The sequence below is a fragment of the Aedes aegypti genome, chromosome 1 (genome assembly GCF_002204515.2).
Source record: "Aedes aegypti strain LVP_AGWG chromosome 1, AaegL5.0 Primary Assembly, whole genome shotgun sequence".
Classification (NCBI taxonomy): domain Eukaryota; kingdom Metazoa; phylum Arthropoda; class Insecta; order Diptera; family Culicidae; genus Aedes; species Aedes aegypti.
In genome coordinates this window covers 29298747-29322839 of record NC_035107.1, presented here as the reverse complement: position 1 = coordinate 29322839, position 24093 = coordinate 29298747, and the positions used below count along the sequence as shown (strand labels likewise).

The 24093-nt window shown below is 40.9% G+C and overlaps 2 protein-coding genes across 7 annotated transcripts in view; one reads left to right on the top strand and one right to left on the bottom strand.

Annotated features, from left to right (window-relative positions):
* The first annotated feature begins 6147 nt into the window (after nt 1–6147).
* LOC110674824 lies at nt 6148–8134 on the top strand. Its single transcript, XM_021839277.1, has 4 exons — nt 6148–6764; nt 6826–6906; nt 6967–7056; nt 7114–8134. The coding sequence occupies exons 1-4, from the start codon at nt 6744–6746 to the stop codon at nt 7369–7371; spliced, it is 450 nt and encodes a 149-aa protein (XP_021694969.1). The 5' UTR covers nt 6148–6743; the 3' UTR covers nt 7372–8134.
* The window catches only part of LOC5564571, a 61599-nt gene continuing 45574 nt past the window's right edge, over nt 8069–24093 (bottom strand). For all 6 annotated transcript variants that reach the window (XM_021839271.1, XM_021839272.1, XM_021839273.1 and 3 more), the window contains 3 exons: nt 15507–15899; nt 14422–14871; nt 8069–9325 (listed from right to left, as the gene is read on the bottom strand). In XM_021839271.1, coding sequence (XP_021694963.1) covers nt 9039–9325; nt 14422–14871; nt 15507–15732 — 963 coding nt within the window. In that variant the 5' untranslated portion in view covers nt 15733–15899 and the 3' untranslated portion in view covers nt 8069–9038. The remainder of the gene's footprint in view (nt 9326–14421; nt 14872–15506; nt 15900–24093) is intronic.

Sequence of the window (24093 nt, the reverse complement as noted above, 5' to 3'; positions counted from 1 at the left end):
AACTACCCAGCGGAGAACCAGCAATAGAGGGGAGCGGCTCTTCGCAAAGTATCGGAAACCCCTCCGATATTCCAGAATTTCGAAACCTAAACTCGTTAATCATCAATCCCGGAAGCGACAATCGACCACACGCCGTCATATCTGTGTTGGGGAAGGAGTTCACCGCCTTGCTAGACAGTGGAGCGAACTGCTCTCTGCTAGGAGGAAATATGGTCAAACTGGCAGAGGAGTACGGACTACAGAGAGGAACCGTCTGTGGCGGGATAAAAACGGCGGACGGCACGAAACACAAAATCAAGAATTTCGTTTATCTTCCCATCGTGTACAATAACCGGAACGAAGTCCTTCCAGTACTGTTAGTACCTTCAATTCCGGACTGCATCATTCTAGGGATGAATTTCTGGGACAAGTTCGGAGTGAAGGCTGTGTGCTGCACTATGGAAGCAAAGCAGGACGAAGAAGTCGTCGAGGATCATGAGATGAAGCAACTGACGTCCGAACAGAAGAAGCGACTAGAACAAGCGATCCGGAAGTTCCCAAAAGCGGTAGAGGGCAAGCTAGGCCGTACAAAGCTGTATGAGCATCGCATCGATGTGGGCAACGCCCCACCTCGCAAGCAACGGCATTACCCAATGTCACCGTATGTTCTGCAGGAGGTGAACAAGGAGATCGACCGGATGATCGCCCTCGACGTCATCGAGGAGGCACAGTTCTCTCCATGGAACAACCCATTGGTTGCTGTCAAGAAGAAAACCGGTCAGTATCGCGTTTGCTTGGATGCTCGTCACCTCAACTCCATCATGGTGAACGAGGGATATCCAATCCCGCAGATAGCAGCAATCACAAACAATCTTCGAAGCAGCAAATACATCTCGTCGATCGATCTCAAGGACGCTTTCTGGCAGTTGCCACTTCATCAGACCTCAAGACCATTGACAGCGTTTACAGTTCCATCCAGAGGCCACTTCCAGTTCAAAGTTGTGCCTTTTGGATTGTGTACAGCGAGCCAAGCACTAGCGAGACTCATGACTCATTTGTTCGCCGATTTGGAGCCGTTGGTATTCCATTACCTGGACGACATCATCATCTGCTCGGAAACCTTTGAGGAGCATATCGCTCTGCTGGAAGAAGTGGCCCGCCGACTGGGACAGGCGAATCTCACGATATCGTCGGAGAAATCCAAGTTCTGTCGAAAGAGCATGAAGTATCTCGGCTACGTGATCGACGATCAAGGCTGGCGAGTAGATGAAGAGAAGATCCAAGCAATAGTACAGTTTCCAACTCCAACAACACGAAAAGAAGTTCAGCGATTCCTTGGCGTTTGCAATTGGTACCGTCGCTTCATCGCCGGATTTTCACAGCTAGCGGCACCGTTGACAAACCTGACGTCTGGCAAGACCAAGTTCCGTTGGAATCCCATCGCTGAAGAAGCATTCCTCAAGCTAAAGGCAGCTCTGGTCTCGGCACCAGTGCTAGCGATGCCGGACTGTAACAGACCATTCGCTATAGCGTGCGATGCCAGCGACACAGCAATCGGAGCAGTGCTAACACAGGACAACAACGGCGAAGAACATCCAATCAGCTATTTCTCGCAAAAGCTGTCAGCGTCCGAGAGGAAGTATTCGGTCACGGAGCGAGAGTGTCTCGCGGTAATCCGAGCGATAGAAAAGTTCAGAGGATATGTGGAAGGAATTAGATTTATCGTCTATTGTGACCATGCGGCGCTCAGCTACCTAAAATCGATGAAGAATCCGACCGCTTTGATGAGCCGATGGCTGCTGCGGTTGAATGCGTTCGATTTCGAGATCCGGTACAGAAAGGGATCGGTCAACGTAGTTCCGGACGCACTCTCACGAACGGTAGCCGAAGCAGTGTTCGCGGTAGACCAAGTAGAGGATGCGTGGTATAGAAAGCTGATTGAGAAAGTGAAGAGCGAGGGCGATCAGTTTCCGGACTTCCGCATTGCGAACGATATCCTCTACAAGAACTGTCGCTACAAGGACGAAGTCGGTGCAGTACACCACAGGTGGAAGCAAGTCGTTCCGAAAGAAGAGAGGTTGCAGCTCATCCGTAGATACCACGACGAACCTGCAGCAGCGCACCTTGGCTTCTACAAGACTTGGCACAAAATTCAAGCCCACTACTACTGGCCACAAATGCAGCAGGAGATTGGCGATTACGTGAGGAGCTGTGTGATCTGCAAGGCATGCAAAGCGCCAGGAAGGAAGATGATGCCGCAGATGGGAAACCCCAAGCCAGCGAAGACTCCGTGGGAGATGATATCGGTGGACTTTGTCGGTCCGCTCACACGCTCCAAGCGAGGAAACACAGTGCTGTTGGTGATAGTAGACTGGGTCAGCAAGTATGTGATCGTCAAGCCGATGCGCACAGCGGATTCCCAGAAGATGGTGGAGTTTCTGGAGGAAGAAGTTTGTCTGAAGTTCTCTCGTCCAAGGCTTATACTGTCCGACAACGGTAAGCAGTTCGAATCGATGGTGTTTAAATCCTGGCTAGCGAAACACAAGATTGGCCACATGAAAACAGCATTCTACTGTCCGCAAGTCAACAACGCCGAGCGCGTAAACCGCGTCGTAGTAACATGTATCCGAGCATTGCTAGATGGTGATCACCGTGAGTGGGACGAAAAGCTGCCGGCAATTACAGCAGCGATAAACGGAGCGAAACACGAAGCAACGGGAGTGAGTCCTCACGAGGCAAACTTCGGACGAAACCTGCTGTTACACACGGACCTCTACAAGCAGCAAGAACTCAACACTCCAGACGACCCGAAAATAGCACAAGATCTGAGACTATCAGCAATTCTCCGAATCCAGAAGCTCATAATCGAGCGAATGAAGAACAGTCACCAGCGGGCGAAGCAGCGATATAATCTTCGCACAAGATCAGTCGCGTTCAAGGTAGGAGATCTCGTGTGGCGCCGAACATTCGTTCTCTCCTCAAAAGTGGATCAGATCACCAGCAAACTAGAGCCGAAATTCGTTCCAGCCATTGTGAAGGAAATCCTTGGAACGAACCTTTATCTGTTGGAAGATGTTCTAAGCGGCAAGAAGGGAAGATTCCACGCGAAGGACATCAAAGCAGACTAAGCGTAAAAGTTCAAGCTATGCGAACAGGCGGTGCCTGTCGACTATAAAGCAAACGCTGTCAAAAACACCAATGGGAACAACTACAGCAAACCAGGGGGCAGATAAGCATTATTCAACTCCATCTGCATCTCTGTGATACCAATCTAAAACTACATCATCCGGGATTTTCATCCACAAGATGGAGATTCCGTTAAGTTCAAGCTATGTACACAGGCGGTGCCTGTTAACAAGAATCAGTAGCAGCCGAAAACACCAACCACCGGGAGATTTGACCACGAATGCTGAGAGTGAGAATCCGCTACAACAACGCTCCACTTCAGCAACCCCAATCAAGACTATGGCAAGGATTTCCTTTCCACCGAGCGAGGTTCCACAACGATAAAGCTATGTCCACAGGCAAAGCCTGTCAACAATTAGTATCATACTCCAAAACACGTACCAAACGGGAAAATGGCAAAAGTCAGGTGTGATGAGCAACAACTTCTTAACGACTACCTCTCCACCAGGACGTCTCGTCACCTTCGTTGTAGCCCATAATCTTCACCAAAAGTATAGGATTCGCGACTACATCAAGCGGGGAAGAAAACCAACATGCGGTACCCAAAACACTTCCATCGCGCCAGGAGGTGTACCGTGCGCCGTTCGCGAAGCGGGAGAAATCGCACCCTACGTCTTTGGAAACGGGGAGTAGGGATCTCGGCAATGCACCAGATGCATTCTCTGATAGGAGGAGTGGAGACCCGGAGATCGACGACCAAAAATCGGTTCGACGCGGAGTTGAAGCTTACGGCCACTATCGGGCGCAGTGAGACAGCAGCTGGAGGGCATTGAGAGGAGGAGGACGTAACTGGAGCCTACGAAGGGCACGGGAGATTGGAACCCTGAAAACCATCGTGAGTAGGGAGGCTCCAAAGACCATCACGAAAAAGCGCAGCAGCAAGCAAGCAGCCTACGGAAGGCACGGGAGATTGGAACCCTGAAAACAGCCGTGAGTAGGGAGGCTCCAAATACCACTTCGAAGAAATGCATACGCAAGCAGCCTACGGAAGGTACGGGAAATTGGAACCCTGAAAACAGCCGTGAGTAGGGAGGCTCCAAACACCATCATGATGAAGCGGACAAGCAAGCAGCCTACGAAGGGCACGGGAGATTGGAACCCTGAAAACCATCGTGAGTAGGGAGGCTCCAAAGACCATCACGAAAAGCGGAAAAGCAAGCAGCCTACGGAAGGCACGGGAAATTGGAACCCTGAAAACCATTGTGAGTAGGGAGGCTCCAAACACCATCATGATGAAGCGGACAAGCAAGCAGCCTACGGAAGGCACGGGAGATTGGGACCCTGAAAACCATTGTGAGTAGGGAGGCTCCAAATACCATCAGATAGAGCCGAAGAAGCACGTAGCCTACGTCAGGCATGGGAGACTGTGACCCCGAAGCCCACAATAGGGAGACTCCAGACACCAGAAATAGACAACGAGTGAAGCGCACCGTAGACCGCAATCAAACGCAAGCAACATCATTAAGCTATGTCCGCAGCGAGCTGCCAACCAAGTACAGGAAGCCCGAATCACCACACCACCACCACACACCAAGTGGTCATGCCGTTCGCCGAACGAGATAAATCGAGCCCACCATCAAGATTCGACCACCCACTACACTACAAGACTGGATGAGTGCACACAAACCCTCAAGTGTTTCCAGTCAATTCAAACGCGTGGCCAAGGGTTAAGAATCTGGGGGTCGTCATGAAATCTTCATCCCAAGGTAACGCGACCAGGGGCGCGGTAAAACCCCATTCTCGGGCTCATGACGATTTAGTCGCGGAAATGCTTCTTTTCTCAGTTTTTATGCACAAACCAATACAAACCAACTTAGTCCTTGTAAAAAGTCTGGAAATATAGCTTCTATGTTTAGTGTGCGATTAAGCCTATTTTAGTCAATATAATAGGCTAGAATCCGATTTGAATGTTTTGCCGTAGTTTGCTCGGATTGGTGGAAGCTGGACAAGGACTTTGGTCAGAGACGATTTGAGAGGTCATAGATTCTGCCAGGCGCAGCTGGCGCGATATGGATTCTAAGATTAAGATTATGTGGTTCAGGCGATAGTAGAAATCAGATTTGGCAAGCAATCAAGGCTTGCGTATAAGAGTTTAGTCATGCGGTATAAGGAGGGAGCACCAGAAGTAGCTTGAGGTCTGCTCAAGAGTTTAGTTGACCGACTTGTCTCTGACCATCATCCTAGGAGGATGATTGATGATTTTGTGAATTTTTCATAAATCGCTTGATCATCGATTTATGAAAAATTCTTTCGCTACGGTAGAGTTGTGTTACGTTTGAAATATGTTTGGTTGATTTAGTGTACATTTGAAACAAAATTAGCATTAAGCCAATTATTGTAACCATGCCAATGGAAGAAAAGTATCGCTCCGCACGCCACATCTTGAAAACCCCTGCAAAAGTTGTTTAATCAGAAAAGCCGACCGCCCTGACAGAGATCATCAGCCAACACTGTTAGCTGCAATCAGTAACACGCATTCTCGACTACTTTGCTGGTATTGCACGAAATAAACTCACACCGGGAGATACGGAAGCAATCAAGAGCATCAGCAAAATACCATAGTGTCAATGACGGTGACGCTGGTAGCAGAAAGCCGCCGCGAGAGCAAAGGGCAAAGATCACACGGAGACGGAATTCAACTCAATTTTGGGTTGTTTCAACGCAATTCCGTAGTTGAGCCCAATAACTCAATTTTGGCTAAATTTCCAAGGTCCTCGCTAGGTAGTTTGGCTTTAATTCCATTAGAAAAATATACTCAATTTTGGGTTGATTTAACGCAAAATTGAGTTCTTTCGACCCAAACATAAGAAAAGTTGCATTTACCCAAATTTGGCTTATTGGGCCAAAGTACCCCCATTGGGTAGATGCAGCTCTCTCTATTTTTGACAACATTCGTGTGGGAGAAAGAGAAAACCGAGAGATTTTGGGTTGAAACTATAATCGATATACTTAATTTTGGGTAAAGTAAACTCAAAAATTAGGTAAAAATATTTCTCCGTGCAGAGAAAAATCTCAGCGCGACGCACGCACATCTCCATCGGTATGTGGCAAGGCAAACGAGAATAGAAAACCGACGCTACTCTTTCTCTCCTTTCTCTTCTTCACCAACACCATCGCAAGCAGCAAAATGATGGGTATGTGGACGAGTACAGTCGATGATGAAAATCAGAGTACCGTAGTACAGTGAGCAGTCCACGTCGCACGGAAAATCTGCATCGAAGAAAGAACAAATTAGTTCCGACAAGCCTAGTGAAAGTGCGCAGTGGATGTGTGGCAAAAAGTAAAACTTTCAACCCGCACGTCGCCCAAGGATTTTGCCGGGGCGTGTGATCCGTAACTATAAAGTGCTGTTAAGCTAGGAGTGTGAAAATTAGCCGCGCTCAAAAAGGCAACCATATTGGATCAAGAACCATTAGTGATAAAAGGCGAATAGAGTGCGGTGGTGACGCTATCCATCCGCCATCTTTGAAGATCGGACGAACAACCTTCCACGCGGACGGAATCGATGAGTAAATTCCATTCCATCCCGTAACAAGACCTCTTAAAAGCAGTTACGACGTCCAGGACGAATCCATCGGATGCAACCCAGGCAGGGACCGGTAAGAAAACCATTGATCACGATAAGTACTCACGCTGAAGAAACTACCTGGTATTTCACAGCAACCACTACCGGATTTCCCTCGCCAAAGTTCAGGCCACTCGCGGAAAGCATACACGTCGCTAGAGCGAAACGAACGACGGGTAAGACAAAATTAAGTTGTCCTCGGCACAATCCCTAAACGTAAATCATCTGCTCCACAGTCGTTTGATTCAGCCAGCCTAGAAGTCGATCACTTCGCAGAGAACCTCCACGTCCATCCTTCGGTTCAAAAACAAAGCCTTCCCTCGGAAGTAAGTGCTTCGTCGCAAATGTCAACACCACAGAGGCTGATGGCTTCGGTGCCTTAGGGCTTTGTTTCTCTATTTACAGCTAATCCACACACGGATAGTGGCATCGGACTTGTTCGAACCAGGTGCGACCGCGAGGTGGCTGCGAACTATCGGTCGGGAGTTGAGTCAAGCCCGGAGAGGGCCGAACCACTGGTCCACCGAAAGACGCCTTCGACAGCCGCAGTATACGACACTGAGTTGCAACCGCAAGTCTTGGTCAGACGTCGTGAAGGCATAGTACACCAGCGAGCGAGCCACGGCTGCACTGCAGGGTAGTGTGGAATCATGTGCGGAAGGGTGACATCCATGATGATGGCGGCGGCCAGAACAGCGATTACGTTAGGGGCGCCCCAATAGTGAGTACAAGATGGAAAATTAGCACATAAGTAGAAATTCAAAAGAGAAAAGGAAGGCAGGCAAGCTAGAGTAGGATGAGGCTTAGAAGGAGATAAGAAAATGTCCTTTGAATAAAATATGTACACTTTATTCAGATTTGTGTTGGAGTTTAGTTTGTTTGGCATGCCACCCCTTTGAGCTTTCCGGGACTGATCGAGATTCTCATTCCCTCCTCGACAGAACGGCAACATTGCTGCTAGACAAACAGGCAAGATATGGATGGAATGGATGGAATTCCGGAAAATTTTAGACTGGTTATAATCTCTCACACTGGACCTTTAGTTCGAATGCCGATTTATTTCTTAGCGATTTAATCACAGTTTACAGCTAAAACAAACCATGTGTCAGTTACTTCCGATTGTGTTATGCTTAGTGAGATTAGATTTTTGGACGGAAAAGTTATCTGCTTTCAAGTAGATAAAAATCATTATGATTAATGTTAAAATTTTACTAGTTATGCGATAAATACATGCTCTGCTCAATATGATTCTTGTTCTGTTAAAATAATTATTGAAGTAAAACTATGATTCCTTTTGGTGCACTAGATCTTCGGACGGATTAATCTACAAAGTTTGTATGCACTGTCTTCCCGTAGAGATGATTATACTCTTTGCTGATTTAGTATGATTTGAATGTCTTAACATTATGTAAAAAAAGTCAACTTAAATATATTTTACTGGACAAAATAAAACAAAACGTAAAAAAACACTGCTAACAACTAACGAAAATACAACGTTGCATATCGCTAAACAAAGTCTGTTCCTTTGGAACCGTTTCGATTGCGTTTGTGTATGTATGTCTCTGGACGGCATGACATCTATTGAAGAGAATTTTACAGACTAAAATGTATTGCAAACAGATGACGCCACCGTCTGGCAGGCGCCGCCTACTCGGTCACATTGCTGCATATTTTCGCGCGCTTCACATCTTACGAGGCGAATCGTTAAATTTTGTAACGTTGAATCGATTTGAAGCTCGTACGTAGTCTTTGCCACCCGACAAAGGGACGCTTCTCGTTATTTTCTATAGGCTTAGCTGAGATGGGTGTGTTTTGTACATTTCGATTTCAATGTTGCTTACATGCTATTTAAATATTGTAAGACAACTTGTCCTCCACAGGCGGACGACAGTTTGTCTCGTTAAACTAGCTTCTGGATGAAGTGCGGTTCTGTTACGAGCTAGTGAATCGGTGCTCTCTAGGCAAGTTAACTGCTAAATTTGTAAGCTTCGACGACAAAGTTGCACTCTAGACGAGTTTTGATTTATGTTCGTGATGTGTTTGTATATGAATATAAATATATCAAAAGCTATACAATCATGTCCGCAATACACACGGGACGGACTGACCTTGAAGTTTCCGCTATTGATGAACTGGCAATTCCAGTGACATCTTCCTCATCAATGAAATCTATTCTATTCTAGCTAGAATGAAACCGTTTTCTATCTTACATCTGGATCATTTTACCCGAGATTAGCCTAGATCTAGATCGAATGCAAATGCAACTACCTACGCGTTACTACGGAGACGCGCCTCGCCTACTTATGTGCTACACTTCGGTATCGTGGGTTTGTATGCGAACCTTCTTGACGCTTCCGTTGCGCGAAAGTCGCGGAGACTGGCTGGAACCGGAAAAGCCCGGATTTTGGATGCCGAGCGCATCGGCACTTCCCGGGGGTCGTGGCTTCTTCAGGCTGGACCTCAGTGGGGTCCGCGTGGTGCTGACCGTTGAGGCGGAGACCGACGTTACGGTGGTGTTCATCGATTGGACACTTCCGCTGACGGTGGCGCTGCTTCCGGTGTACGGCCGTCCGGATGAATCCGTCACGGAGATTCCTGGGAATGAAAATAGGGAATCAGTATACATAGTCATACGATTTTAATTCGATCTCGATTTCGATTCGATTTCGATTCGATTTCGATTCGATTTCGATTCGATTCCGATTCGATTATGATTCGATTATGATTCGATATCGATTCGATATCGATTCGATATCGATTCGATTTCGATTCGATTTCGATTCGATTTCGATTCGATTTCAATTCGATTTCGATTCGATTTCGATTCGATTTCGATTCGATTTCGATTCGATTTCGATTCGATTTCGATTCGATTTCGATTCGATTTCGATTCGATTTCGATTCGATTTCGATTCGATTTCGATTCGATTTCGATTCGATTTCGATTCGATTTCGATTCGATTTCGATTCGATTTCGATTCGATTTCGATTCGATTTCGATTCGATTTCGATTCGATTTCGATTCGATTTCGATTCGATTTCGATTCGATTTCGATTCGATTTCGATTCGATTTCGATTCGATTTCGATTCGATTTCGATTCGATTTCGATTCGATTTCGATTCGATTTCGATTCGATTTCGATTCGATTTCGATTCGATTTCGATTCGATTTCGATTCGATTTCGATTCGATTTCGATTCGATTTCGATTCGATTTCGATTCGATTTCGATTCGATTTCGATTCGATTTCGATTCGATTTCGATTCGATTTCGATTCGATTTCGATTCGATTTCGATTTCGATTCGATTTCGATTCGATTTCGATTCGATTCGATTCGATTCGATTTCGATTCGATTTCGATTCGATTTCGATTCGATTTCGATTCGATTTCGATTCGATTTCGATTCGATTTCGATTCGATTTCGATTCGATTTCGATTCGATTTCGATTCGATTTCGATTCGATTTCGATTCGATTTCGATTCGATTTCGATTCGATTTCGATTCGATTTCGATTCGATTTCGATTCGATTTCGATTCGATTTCGATTCGATTTCGATTCGATTTGTGATTTTTTATTTCTGATTTCAGATATCTGATTTCTGTTTTCTGATTTCTAATTTCAGATTTCAGATTTAAGATTTCAGGTTTCAGGTTTCAGATTTCTGCTTTCAGATTTCTGATTTCTGATATCTAATTTCTGAGTCCCGATTTCTCATGTCTGATTTCTGATTTCAGATTTATAATTTCTGATCTCTTAGTCCTGATTTCTCATTTCTGATTATTAATTTCAGACCTCTGAGTCCTGATTTCTAATATTTGATCTCTGAGTCTTGATTTCTCATTTCTGATTCCTAATTTCTGATCTGAGTCGTGATTTCTCATTTCTGATTCCTAATTTCTGATTTCCAATTTCCGAACTCTGAGTCCTGATCTTTTATTTCTGATTTCTACCTCTGAGTCCTGACTTCTGATTTCTGAATTCTATTATCTGATCCGTGAGTCCTGATGTCTCATTTATAATTTCTGATTTCTAATTTCTGATCTCTGAGTCCTGATTTCTGATTTCTAAATTCTTATCTCTGAGTCTGATTTCTCATTTCTGATTTCTGATTTCTAATTTCTGATCTCTGAGTCCTGATTTCTCATTTCTGATTTCTAATTTCTGATTTTTAATATCTGATCTCAGTCCTGATCTCTCATTTCTGATTTCTGACCTCTGAGTCCTGACTTCTGATTTCTGAATTCTATTATCTGATCCGTGAGTCCTGATTTCTCATTTATAATTTCTGATTTCTAATTTCTGATCTCTGAGTCCTGATTTCTCATTTCTGATTTCTAATTTCTGATCTGAGTCGTGATTTCTCATTTCTGATTTCTAATTTCTGATCTCTGAGTCCTGATTTCTCATTTCTGATTATTAATTTCAGACCTCTGAGTCCTGATTTCTGATTTCTAATATTTGATCTCTGAGTCCTGATTTCTCATTTCTAATTTCTGATTTCTAATTTCTGATCTCTGAGTCCTGATTTCTGATTTCTAAATTCTTATCTCTGAGTCTGATTTCTCATTTCTGATTTCTAATTTCTGATCTCTGAGTCCTGATTCCTAATTTCTGATCTCTGAGTCCTGATTTCTGATTTCTAAATTCTTATCTCTGAGTCTGATTTCTCATTTCTGATTTCTAATTTCTGATTTCTAATTTCTGATCTCTGAGTCCTGATTTCTGATTTCTAAATTCTTATCTCTGAGTCTGATTTCTCATTTCTGATTTCTAATTTCTGATTTCTGATTTCTAATATCTGATCTGAGTCCTGATCTCTCATTTCTGATTTCTGACCTCTGAGTCCTGACTTCTGATTTCTGAATTCTATTATCTGATCCGTGAGTCCTGATTTCTCATTTATAATTTCTGATTTCTAATTTCTGATCTCTGAGTCCTGATTTCTGATTTCTAAATTCTTATCTCTGAGTCTGATTTCTCATTTCTGATTTCTAATTTCTGATCTCTGAGTCCTGATTCCTAATTTCTGATCTCTGAGTCCTGATTTCTGATTTCTAAATTCTTATCTCTGAGTCTGATTTCTCATTTCTGATTTCTAATTTCTGATTTCTAATTTCTGATCTCTGAGTCCTGATTTCTGATTTCTAAATTCTTATCTCTGAGTCTGATTTCTCATTTCTGATTTCTAATTTCTGATTTCTGATTTCTAATATCTGATCTGAGTCCTGATCTCTCATTTCTGATTTCTGACCTCTGAGTCCTGACTTCTGATTTCTGAATTCTATTATCTGATCCGTGAGTCCTGATTTCTCATTTATAATTTCTGATTTCTAATTTCTGATCTCTGAGTCCTGATTTCTGATTTCTAAATTCTTATCTCTGAGTCTGATTTCTCATTTCTGATTTCCAATTTCTGATCTCTGAGTCCTGATTCCTAATTTCTGATCTCTGAGTCCTGATTTCTGATTTCTAAATTCTTATCTCTGAGTCTGATTTCTCATTTCTGATTTCTAATTTCTGATTTCTAATTTCTGATCTCTGAGTCCTGATTTCTGATTTCTAAATTCTTATCTCTGAGTCTGATTTCTCATTTCTGATTTCTAATTTCTGATTTCTGATTTCTAATATCTGATCTGAGTCCTGATCTCTCATTTCTGATTTCTGACCTCTGAGTCCTGACTTCTGATTTCTGAATTCTATTATCTGATCCGTGAGTCCTGATTTCTCATTTATAATTTCTGATTTCTAATTTCTGATCTCTGAGTCCTGATTTCTCATTTCTGATTTCTAATTTCTGATCTGAGTCGTGATTTCTCATTTCTGATTTCTAATTTCTGATCTCTGAGTCCTGATTTCTCATTTCTGATTATTAATTTCAGACCTCTGAGTCCTGATTTCTGATTTCTAATATTTGATCTCTGAGTCCTGATTTCTCATTTCTAATTTCTGATCTCTGAGTCCTGATTTCTGATTTCTAAATTCTTATCTCTGAGTCTGATTTCTCATTTCTGATTTCTAATTTCTGATCTCTGAGTCCTGATTCCTAATTTCTGATCTCTGAGTCCTGATTTCTCATTTCTGATTTCTAATTTCTGATTTCTGATTTCTAATATCTGATCTGAGTCCTGATCTCTCATTTCTGATTTCTGACCTCTGAGTCCTGACTTCTGATTTCTGAATTCTATTATCTGATCCGTGAGACCTGATTTCTCATTTATAATTTCTGATTTCTAATTTCTGATCTCTGAGTCCTGATTTCTCATTTCTGATTCCTGATTTCTGATTTCTTATTTCTGATCTGAGTCGTGATTTCTCATTTCTCATTTCTAATTTCTGATTTCTAATTTCTGATCTCTGAGTCCTGATTTCTGATTTCTAAATTCCTATCTCTGAGTCTGATTTCTCATTTCTGATTTCTAATTTCTGATCTCTGAGTCCTGATTTCTCATTTCTGATTTCTGAATCCTGATTTCTCATTTCTGATTTCTAATTTCTGATTTCTGATTTCTAATATCTGATCTGAGTCCTGATCTCTCATTTCTGATTTCTGACCTCTGAGTCCTGACTTCTGATTTCTGAATTCTATTATCTGATCCGTGAGTCCTGATTTCTCATTTATAATTTCTGATTTCTAATTTCTGATCTCTGAGTCCTGATTTCTCATTTCTGATTCCTGATTTCTGATTTCTTATTTCTGATCTGAGTCGTGATTTCTCATTTCTCATTTCTAATTTCTGATTTCTAATTTCTGATCTCTGAGTCCTGATTTCTGATTTCTAAATTCCTATCTCTGAGTCTGATTTCTCATTTCTGATTTCTAATTTCTGATCTCTGAGTCCTGATTTCTCATTTCTGATTCCTAATATCTGATTTCTGAATCCTGATTTCTCATTTCTGATTCCTAATTTCTGATTTCTGATTTCTAATATCTGATCTGAGTCCTGATCTCTCATTTCTGATTTCTGACCTCTGAGTCCTGATTTCTGAATTCTATTATCTGATCCCTGAGTCCTGATTTCTCATTTCTGATTTCTAATTTATGATCTCTGAGTCCTGATTTCTCATTTCTGATTATTAATTTCAGACCTCTGAGTCCTGATTTCCGATTTCTAATATTTGATCTCTGAGTCCTGATTTCTCATTTCTAATTTCTGATCTCTCATTTCTGATTTCTGACCTCTGAGTCCTGATTTCTGAATTCTATTATCTGATTCCTGAGTCCTGATTTCTCATTTCCAATTTCTGATTCCTGATTTCAAATTTCCTATTTCTATTTTTTATTTCTGATCTTTGAGTCCTGATTTCTCATTTCTGATTCCTAATTTCTGATCTCTAAGTCGTGATTTCTCTTTTCTGATTTCTAATTTCTGATTATCAATTTCCGATCTCCGAGTCCTGATCTCTCATTTCTGATTTCTGACCACTGAGTCCTGATTTCTGAATTCTTTTATCTGATCCCTGAGTCCTGATTTCTTATTTCTAATTTCTGATTCCTGATATCAGATTTCTGATTTCCTATTTCTAATTTCTGATTTCTGACCTCTGAGTCTGGATTTCTGATTTCTTAGACCTGATTTCTCATTTCTGATTTCTAATTTTTGATTTCTGATTTCTGATTCCTAATTTCTGATCTCTGAGTCCTGATTTCTCATTTCTGATTGGTGATATCCGATTTCTGAAACTCACCAACTCGACTGCCTCTCCCCCGAGGCGTATCTCGGTAGCCCGGATTGATGACGGTCGTCGGAGTGGACCGTCCACTGTGGCCGGATCCAGTCGGCAGCATCGTTGGATCGCCGCTGGGCTTACGAGCCAGAATCAGATCGTAAACGGCCAACATGGCAAGACAAATGGCAAGCACCACCACCGTCAGCTGGATGTAGAACGGTGCTTCGCGGGTCACCCTGAACTGACCCCGGCTGTTGTCGGACGACACACCGAAGACGATAATGGCAATCAGGGCCAGGACCGCTCCGACCACCGCCAGCAGCAACTTCAGAACGACTAGAGTAGTGTACCGCAGGACGACCTTCTCCCGGGACGAAATCATCGCGATCTGCAGTATGCACAGGATGCAGTAGAACCCGAATGCAATGCAGCCGAACGTCGCCAGCAGACCGGACACGAAGATGGCATCTGTGTCGAGAAATGGTGAGTTAGTTCTCAAACCTTCTGAAAGGAATGTACTCGAAACAAATGCAACAGACAAAAATGCTAGGTTAAATTCTCGCACATTGAGCATCTTTTACACACTTTTATCCACTCTTTCTTCAAATCCTTGTCAATTATAAAGACATCCCATGGTAGTAAGAGCTTTACAAGTACTTCTTAGTAGATTTGTCGACCTTCTTCTTCCCGAACTTCTGCAGAACATTCAGGAGGGATTTGCCAATGAAAAATTTCTAGCCGGGTATCTGTTTGTTACATTGATGTACGTCTCGTCGTCCATTACGATGCATTTTGGCTGCACTAACCGCTTACGGTAGAGCATCCAAGCGCGGAATTTGGCCACCATATTCTGTTTATCGGATCGTTTAGGCACCTTCCTTACCTTGAAGGCATGTCGTTTCGCAGCTGCTTCCTCTTCTGGCTTGGAAGCCCTGGAAGCCATCTCGATAACCACTTGACAGATTGTGTAACATTACACTCTAAACTAGTTTTACCCAAAATTTCATCAATTTTACACACACTATAAAAAAATCATACTCAAAGGTAAATGTTGCATTTGTTCCACGAGTACAGTCCTCACCGTTCCCGCGCCGAATTCTCACCTGAAGGTCGAAAGTAGGACACCTCGGGTCCGCACTTCTCCCGGTACCTATAGGAAAGCTGCCGGCAGAGTCGCCACGGCCCGAAGTAGCCCTGGTCCTCGTAACCGTCGGTGTTTCGGAAGCGGCCCCACGCGGGAAGTCCGACGGCGGTGGCACTCAGCGCGAAGCACGCAAACCCCAGACAGGTCACGATGGCAGCGTAGATACTGGGCGCAATGGCTGCCATTGTTGCCCGTCAGCATTATTGACCGGGGTTGGTGTGTGTTGGGGAAGCGCCGCTTTTTCTGCTCTCTGGTCGACCAACAAAGTAGGTCAGTGCGGATTGGCGAGGGCTACTATGATGATGATGCAAGGATTGTTGCTCGTCCTTGTAGGGCGTTGCCTACTTGTTACCTATATGGGAATGGATAGAGATAGAAGAAGGTTGGGAGTTAATAAAGGTCATTAAACAGACAGGTGGACGAAATGAACAATCAACTGAAAGGAAATTGATTAGCTTGTGTTGAGAGGTCTAGAAAATACTAGCTTTTTAATAATTAACTTTCGATATGAAATTAATCATTAAAAAGGTCGTGTCATATGAGCGATAAGGAGATAGTTTGGCCTTTGTTTGAAATCATGCAACTAGTAGGGCGATGGCAAAACTTGTTTTTGTTGTACAGTACATTAAGTTTTGGTTAGATTCTGAGTTCTCTCAAAATTTAAGGACATTTGGACGAATGCTGAAACTACATAAGAGTAACTAAGCAAGAAAGCTAAGATCGGTACCGTAAAATGTTGTGAAGTTGATCACTTTCGAGCGATTCTGTTCTGTAACTCCTAGTAGAATGCATGTATTATTATCCATATATTTTTAAAACATGTATTGGATGGATATCTATCGAATTATATAAACAAAATTTCGACGAAATGTTTATTTAACTACAAAAATATATTTTAAAAATCAAAAAGTGGAGTTTTAAATTCCGGGGTGAAGTTGATCAATTATTGCGATAAGTTTCCTAAAATAAAGAGATATTCTATTCACCAAATTTGAGGTCACTGAATCTGGATCAATTCTCAGAAATCTTACAACATAATGATATATCGGTCAATTTTAAATTTGAATGTTGTAAATTACAGAACACATTACATTAAACGCCTAAAGGTATGCAATTTTCTATGAAATTAGCAACTCGCGCACAAAAATATGCATTTTTTACTCAGAAAATCATTGTTTATCCACAGTGCAAACTCAAATCTGGGTTGACAGAACATATCTGGAATGTATGAAACAGTTTATTTAAATGGTGTTTTTATATAGCCTTGTCAATAGTCGATTGTTTGGAGAAGAACCCTTCAACAGTTCATAAAATATTTCATAAAAAATCTGTTTTTCCCTGGTATAATTATCTTCAATGTCAAACCGACCTTAGAAACATCAAGAGCAATCATCAGGTAAACGACGTCACAGAAATTGTGCTAATTGAAATCGAATCATAGCTCTCTTGACAGTTTATACATGTGGGTACGTGAATGATCAACTTCTCCCCACTGATCAACTACACCCCGAATTACGGTACACTATTTACACTTGGTATTTCAAAATGTTCAAATCTATGTTTTTTTCAAAATGATCTGCGAATGGGTCTTAGTAGGCGTTGCACGTTTCCACATGATAATTTCATAAATTTACGACGCGTGCAATACAGCCATTACAATATTAAAACGCGTTTGACAGACTATGTATTGAAGCTTCGTAACAGTCGTCTGAATTGGAGTCGTGTGCATCTACATATCTATATCTAACAAACAAAATGCATTTCGTATTGTACACGTCACTGACTGCGTTGCACAGCAAACGTACCTACACGATCACACACAGAACCACCCATCAAACAGATCGGAGGATCCACCTCACGGTGCAACGCGCGCTGGCTGGGAGGAAAAACGATCGTGTGCTCCACTACCCGTGAACGATTTGATTAGTTGACAATGACATTTTGATTGTTTTATTGCTTCCCGGTGCCGCGCTGTGTGCCCATTCCTGTTGGTAGGTAGTTGTTGTCTCCTAGTTGCATGTTTGGCGTGGATTTCGTAGGAGCCATGATTCCAGAAACCCCCAGCTCGGGTGGAGGTGACTTTGGTTGCGAGGCGACGGGGCACCTGAATGAAATTGCTTTGAACTTTGGCTTACTACGATGACGATGCACATGAGTTGTTTGTCGATGTTTTGTGTATTACAAAAACGGGAGCAGGTCTAGGCATGGGCGTAGCCTGGGAGGGAGGCACAGATAGTAAACACGAAATATACACTCAGGCAAAACTACTATGAATATCCATTGTTTTCCCTTATGTTTTTTTGCCACAAGAAATCGGTAAGTATTTCATTGATTCACCTTATGAATTTATCTGAACCATGCCAATGTGGTGTCTTGCTTATTTCATAAAACAGCCTTATGAACATTGATGTGATAATTTAAGAATTTCTTCTTTCAGTCGTATAAACTACATTACTTTTTATAACACTAATTATTGTTTCTTTATTCGCTTTTTATACCTCGTGGACAATACATTTTATTCTGAATATTTACAGAACTTTCAATGCTTTCATTTTCTTAGTATTAGGTAATTGATTACCTAACGTTTAGAAATCGAATTTGAACCTACTTTGTCGAGCAGCTTACAATAATAATATGCATATTATGCAGCAAATTACTATTGCATATCGAGCTGTGACGCGGAGAAGAATAAAAATTCGATTTTAAACGTTGGTTAAGCCATTTTTCTGATGCAAAATAGACATTAATCGAATTGAACCATTGCTCTATTTTTTATTAATCTGTTCTTTTGTTTTTTTTTACAATCTTCCATTGCCGTACTTCCTTACCCATAACTAGACTTACAAAAAAGTTGACTGCAGTATGTGGGAAGTCAACGATGGCGGTGATTTCATGCTGCTCTCCAGTCGAATGATGGTTCTGTCTATGAAATTCTATCTGAAAATTCAATTCCGTATTAATTTCAAATTATCTGAAAACTTACCAACTTATTACCTTTGAAAATATTCAATCATTTGTTGATTAGTTTTAATGATTGGTGCTTCCGTAAATGAATCCGCAATCAGCGTCCAGTTAAGCTTCCATTTGAAAATTTTCATAACAACAACCTTATGAGTTTTTCACACTAGTTACAGCTATGTGCTTCATAAGGTGGCCCAATGAATTTGATAAACGTTAATAAGGTATAACATGCTTCGCAATTATGGTTTTCATTTAACTAATATGAAATCCATAATAGCCTTATGAAAGATGGTATCATTAAGGAAATGACTAATGACAGCAATGGAAATCATAAGGCGTGCAATGAAATTTGAGAACGTTCATTATAATTAACTATTTTATCAATTATGACTATCATTTCAACGGTATGAAATCCATATTAGCCTTCTGAAATAGGTTTTTATAGATTTTTCAACGCTTCATAAGGGAAAATTTATGAAATTCGTTAATTTATTTGCCTGAGTGTAGAACAACGTTTGTTTGAACTGCAAGATAACTCCAGCTTGCCAACAACAATCAAGGCAAGCTTGGGGAAAAACGCTAGTTTTCTTTTGTTGTGTACTTTCGATCTTTCCTGACAAACATGGAAAAAGGGCTACAGTTTTCTATGCAATAAATATTCATTTTCATTGGAAAAAGTAAAACGATGCGTTTTTCAATGCTTTATTACGGTGTTAAGAAAATTTTCCGTTTTGCGGTAGCCGCCGAGTTCTACCGCAGCTATCAAAGTTCTATCGCAGGCTTCGAAATCATTCTATCATTGAAGCAAACAATTCAATCATAGTATGCTTGAAAGAGTAAGCGCTATGAAAAACACCAACAAACAACAATCATCAAGACGGTATCCAAGGTATCATTGAAGCCTACTGATGATTTCCAAATGCAAATCAGTGATGTGACAGCTGCGGTAGCTTTCCGTTGAACCGTAAAACGGAAATTTTTCTCTGAAATGAGCCATTTTACGAAGCTGGTCAAATGACAGGAGACCTGGGAGAATTCAATCATCGTCGTCAGTTTTCGCGACGATGATGGTTGATGACTGTGCGCATTTCTAGCGTAGCTTTTCATACAGGCGAAAACTTAAATGGAGAAAAATTATTAAAGTATTTCTAATCACAAAAGTGCCTTTTTATGTGCAATTTGGGTAACAAAGAGGTAGCTGATACAACAACTAGGTGTAATGTTGCAGTAACGAACATTTTTGGATCTCTTTTTTGTCATTTTCTCCATGTCCCCCATTTGGTAAGATGAGGCGTTGTTAAAAATCACGCTGGATTTAATCCCAGGTCTCCTGTCAATTGACGCCGTTTCGGCGATCAGCTGTTCCGAAACGTCTCGTAAAATGGCTTATAGGCCTATTTACATGACGTCTCAAATCAGCTGATCGGGAAGCACTTTGACAGTTCTTCTATGAAAATGACAGGCCCGTGTTAGCACCGGTCCTCCACCGATGTAAACAAATGCATAGACGGATCTGTCACATGAAAAGGCCTATTGCAATATATTCAATCAGATTGAAAGGTGCTCACGTGACATTACTTGCATTGTGTGCGTGAATTGATTTTCATTCGATAGGTGTCACTTTTGATGAAATGCGAAAATGTGTTTTAATCAGTTACGCACGTTTTCCATGTTAGCCCAATGTTTGAGATCTGGGCTCACAGTGACAGTTCGTGACAGCGGAATTCCGGCTCACTATGACGTACATAAATTTTGTATTGGTTTCTCTCTCCCAGGGCGTAGCCATCATGGGAAGGAATTAGTTATCAATTTACCATAACATCACAGTTTTCGAACTTTTTGCTTAGTTTTCCATAGATTTTTTTTTGCGGGAAACGTAACGTCATGAAGGAGTAAACCCTCCTCATAAATATACTCATTTGCGATTTAATTCAGATGGAGTACCTTGTACCTTTTAATTCCGCCCCTAAATGCTTATCTTTAACAGATACGTGTATTTCGACTACCACTTGCAGACTTCTTCAGTGTCAGTTACTCGTGTCCACTGGAGTGAATACCAGTAACCCGGTCAACCAGTCAGTGATTTTCGATAGCGATCGATACCGATTCGTTTTGAATCGTTGGCGATCGCCATCGTTGGACAAAGATCTATAAAGAAATCGGAAAACTGGTTGGTCGGGAACTGACACTGAAGAACACTGCAAGTGGTAGTCGAAATACGCGCATCTCTCAAAGATAAGCATTTAGGGGCGGAATTAAAAGGTACAAGGTACTCCATCTACTTTAAAAGTTTCTCTATTGAGATTCTGCTCAGAGGATTCGAATACATTAATAAGAGAATTATTTCAATTTATCGATTAGGTAACGAGTTCGGTAGAATTCGGTCAAGAAATTCATCAAATATTCTCCAGGATTTTGCGTATTTTTCCGTGTTATTTTTTCAGACATTCCTATACGAACTTGAGACTCTAGTGGGAAGTACAGTATTGGACAAAACATTTGCAACTTTTTCGGTTTTACATACAAAATGGTCAACTTTGGTAGGCTAGATCTCAGTTGTTTATAGACCGATTTGAATGCAATTTCAACAGCACGTTAGATATAACTTGAATTTTAACATATATTTTCGAGCGATTTTCCAATCACGAGTTCATAAGCAATAACGGTTTGACTGAAGTGATTTTTTTTACGAAAAATTATAATCAATTTATCTGAAAATAGGAAAGCCCCACACAAAAACTATCTTCGGAAAACTTGTTCATATTATCTAAATAATCAACTTTGCTGGAGATACCATGTCAAAAAAATCACTTTAATCATTCAAATCGGTCTATGAACAACTGAGATCTAGCCTACCAAAGCTGACCAGTTTGTGTGGAAAATCGAAAAAGTTGAAAATGTTTTGTCCAATACTGTAGGTATGCACTTCATCAGAAAAGTAAATGGCTATCTCAATGCGTGGGGAATTTCTTGCAAGAAATTGGTCAAGAGAAGCATTTTTCTTTGATCGCAGTACGCATTTGAAAAGAAATGTCAATTCAAATGGAGCTCACTGTAGAAAACTTCTTGACCATTTGGTCGGTGTTCAGACAGACCAGACTAGATGATATTTTGGTGCTCTAAAGATACGTTAAGGGCTCCTTCAATTCTTGTTTTTTTCTAGGCTAGTGTGATATTTCGTATACTTGGGAGAAGTTTTCCTGAAATCATTAAAAAAAAAAACTTGGTCCAGTCTGTCTGAACACCGACTATTTATTTCGCAGAAATTTTTACTTTCCTTGAGCTTAAGATCAAAATTCCATTTTGGCTGTTGACCAATATTCACTACGTAAGACAATTTTGGAGGGTTCTCTCCCCATCGTAATATATTTGTATGAAAGTTAAAAACAATTTGTATGACGCGTAATAACTCCCAAACCCCCCTCCTCTCATAAAACCAACCCTTACGTGTTTAATGGACTGCACTTTAGGAACTTAAATAGTCATGATTGGCGAAGTACAAGCTTTCTCCCAATTTGAATTGTGGTAAATAATTTTCAAATTCTGCAAGCCGGTGTACGAACGAACTCGATAGAAAATTCGGGAACCTGATGATATATGTCTTGAAATACCAATTTGGATTTCGATAAACTCGGCATATAAAATTGACGCAAGGTTTGGAATCGAAGCTGAGACAACACTGACCACAAATAACACAAAAAATCCTTCAGAGATTCTTCCAAGTATTTCTCTAGATGTTCAACAAAATCTTGGTTTTTCAAATGGTTTAGGGTTTACCTTCAGAAAATTTTTAGGGAATAAATCCAAAGTTTTCATTTGGTTTTTCATCCAAGCTCAAATTAGCAATCCGCAAAGAATTCCTTCATTATGTATTAACATCTTTAGTAAATTAGCCAATTTGTTAATGATCCCTTACTTTGTCAGAGACGGATTTTATATTACAGATGCTAGTGATTGATATACAACTAAAAAATCGATAGATTTGAGTATAAAAATGTAAAATAATAATGAATATACATATTTTGCGTTTTTTTTTATTATTTAATAATTACCATTTCTCTTCACAACTCTCGTAAAAATGACGTGCTAAAATAATTTTGTTAGATTTAAGGAATACATTGTAAAATATTACAAACCTGAAACTTCAGCGAAAATATTCTAAAAGAATAAGCCGAAGCTTTTGTGATGAAATTTATTGAACAAACTTCGAAACTTCAACTTGGCGAATTTTACATTTATTTATCAACATCTGCTGCAGCGTTGATGTAAAATAAACATCATATTTTTTCAAGTAATTCAAAATGATAAGTTGAATTGTGAGCGAACGAATTAAATTGTTTAACTGTTGAAAGACAACTTAGGTTAGAAGCTGCTGGCTAGACTGATGCAAATGTTGAAGTTTTTGCTCCCCTATGCTTAAACGATGTTAATTATGGTAAAAATGATCCTCCCTAAATTTGAAGTGATTCAGAAGAAATTTGGTTGTGCACACGCTATTTAAAGTTTATATGGAAATTACTATGGGAAAGGCAAACCTTTTGTGTTCAGTCCTCTAACTGCTCGTCATAATAATCTATGGAAACTTCAAATGGCGTGTGCACAGCCAAATTGCTTCCGAATCACCTCAAACTTTGGGAGGATGCTATTTACTATAATTCAAATCGTTTAAGCATGGGGGAGCAAACATTTCAAAATTTGCATCACTCTACTGCTGGCGGTTCGGATTCTAAGGAAGGCCTTCTAAAAAAATATTGTTGAATTATTTGAAGAATCATTTGATGAATATCGGAAGAAATTTGTGCAGAATACTTACTCTTGGATTTTTTATGAAGATCTTTCTGTTTTAAGACGAATTCTTCAAAATATTATGAATTAGATTATTTTGAGATAACTAGCAGTTTATCTGATCAGGTCTTTTGAGGATATCCCATACGGATTTTGGTGGATAGGGGCCAGATAGTCGTAGCATTAAATTCGCAGCTATTCAGCAACTTCATGATGAGGGTCGTGGTTTCAAATCCTACCGGGTTGGCATTTTTCTTTACTTTCCAGGGCATAGAGTATCTTCGTACCAGCCACACGATATACACATGATAAATTGGTCAGTTGGTAAAGAAAGTCCTCACCAAAAGTAGGCTCTTACTCATCCTTACTGGTAGGATGTAGTTACGTGTTACGAAAGAAGAAGCAGATTTTGGCAGATTCTTACAAAATCTGTGGTGGGTTTTGGGCAAAACCAATAGATATCAGCTGGTGAAAATGTTGACGAACATTCGGTTAAGTTTCGTAACGACGTTTATTTCTTTAAATTTCAATCTTGTTTCCAATGCCTGCGTTAACTACGATGCACTTCCCTAGTCCTATAGCTTCTCATTCACTAGTGCCAATCCGGTCACCTGTGGCATCTTGAATTAACATATAACACACAGACGTGGTGGATAATGCTGGTTGGTTGTTAATGAAGATGCTGCCGGTTTAACTTCATTCTTACGATAATCCTGGTGCTGTTACATATCGATCCTACAATAACTAAGCTCGACGTTATCGTTCAGTGAAATTTGGCTTGTTCTGGGAGGGTACGGTCA

Excerpts from the sequence above, each read along its gene's own strand:
- LOC110674824 (XM_021839277.1), top strand. The coding sequence starts at position 6,744 with ATGCAACCCAGGCAGGGACCG. Across the intron at positions 6,907-6,966 it reads TAGAGCGAAACGAACGACGG|TCGTTTGATTCAGCCAGCCT; the intron begins GTAAGACAAAAT and ends TCTGCTCCACAG. Across the intron at positions 7,057-7,113 it reads AACAAAGCCTTCCCTCGGAA|GGCTTTGTTTCTCTATTTAC; the intron begins GTAAGTGCTTCG and ends TCGGTGCCTTAG.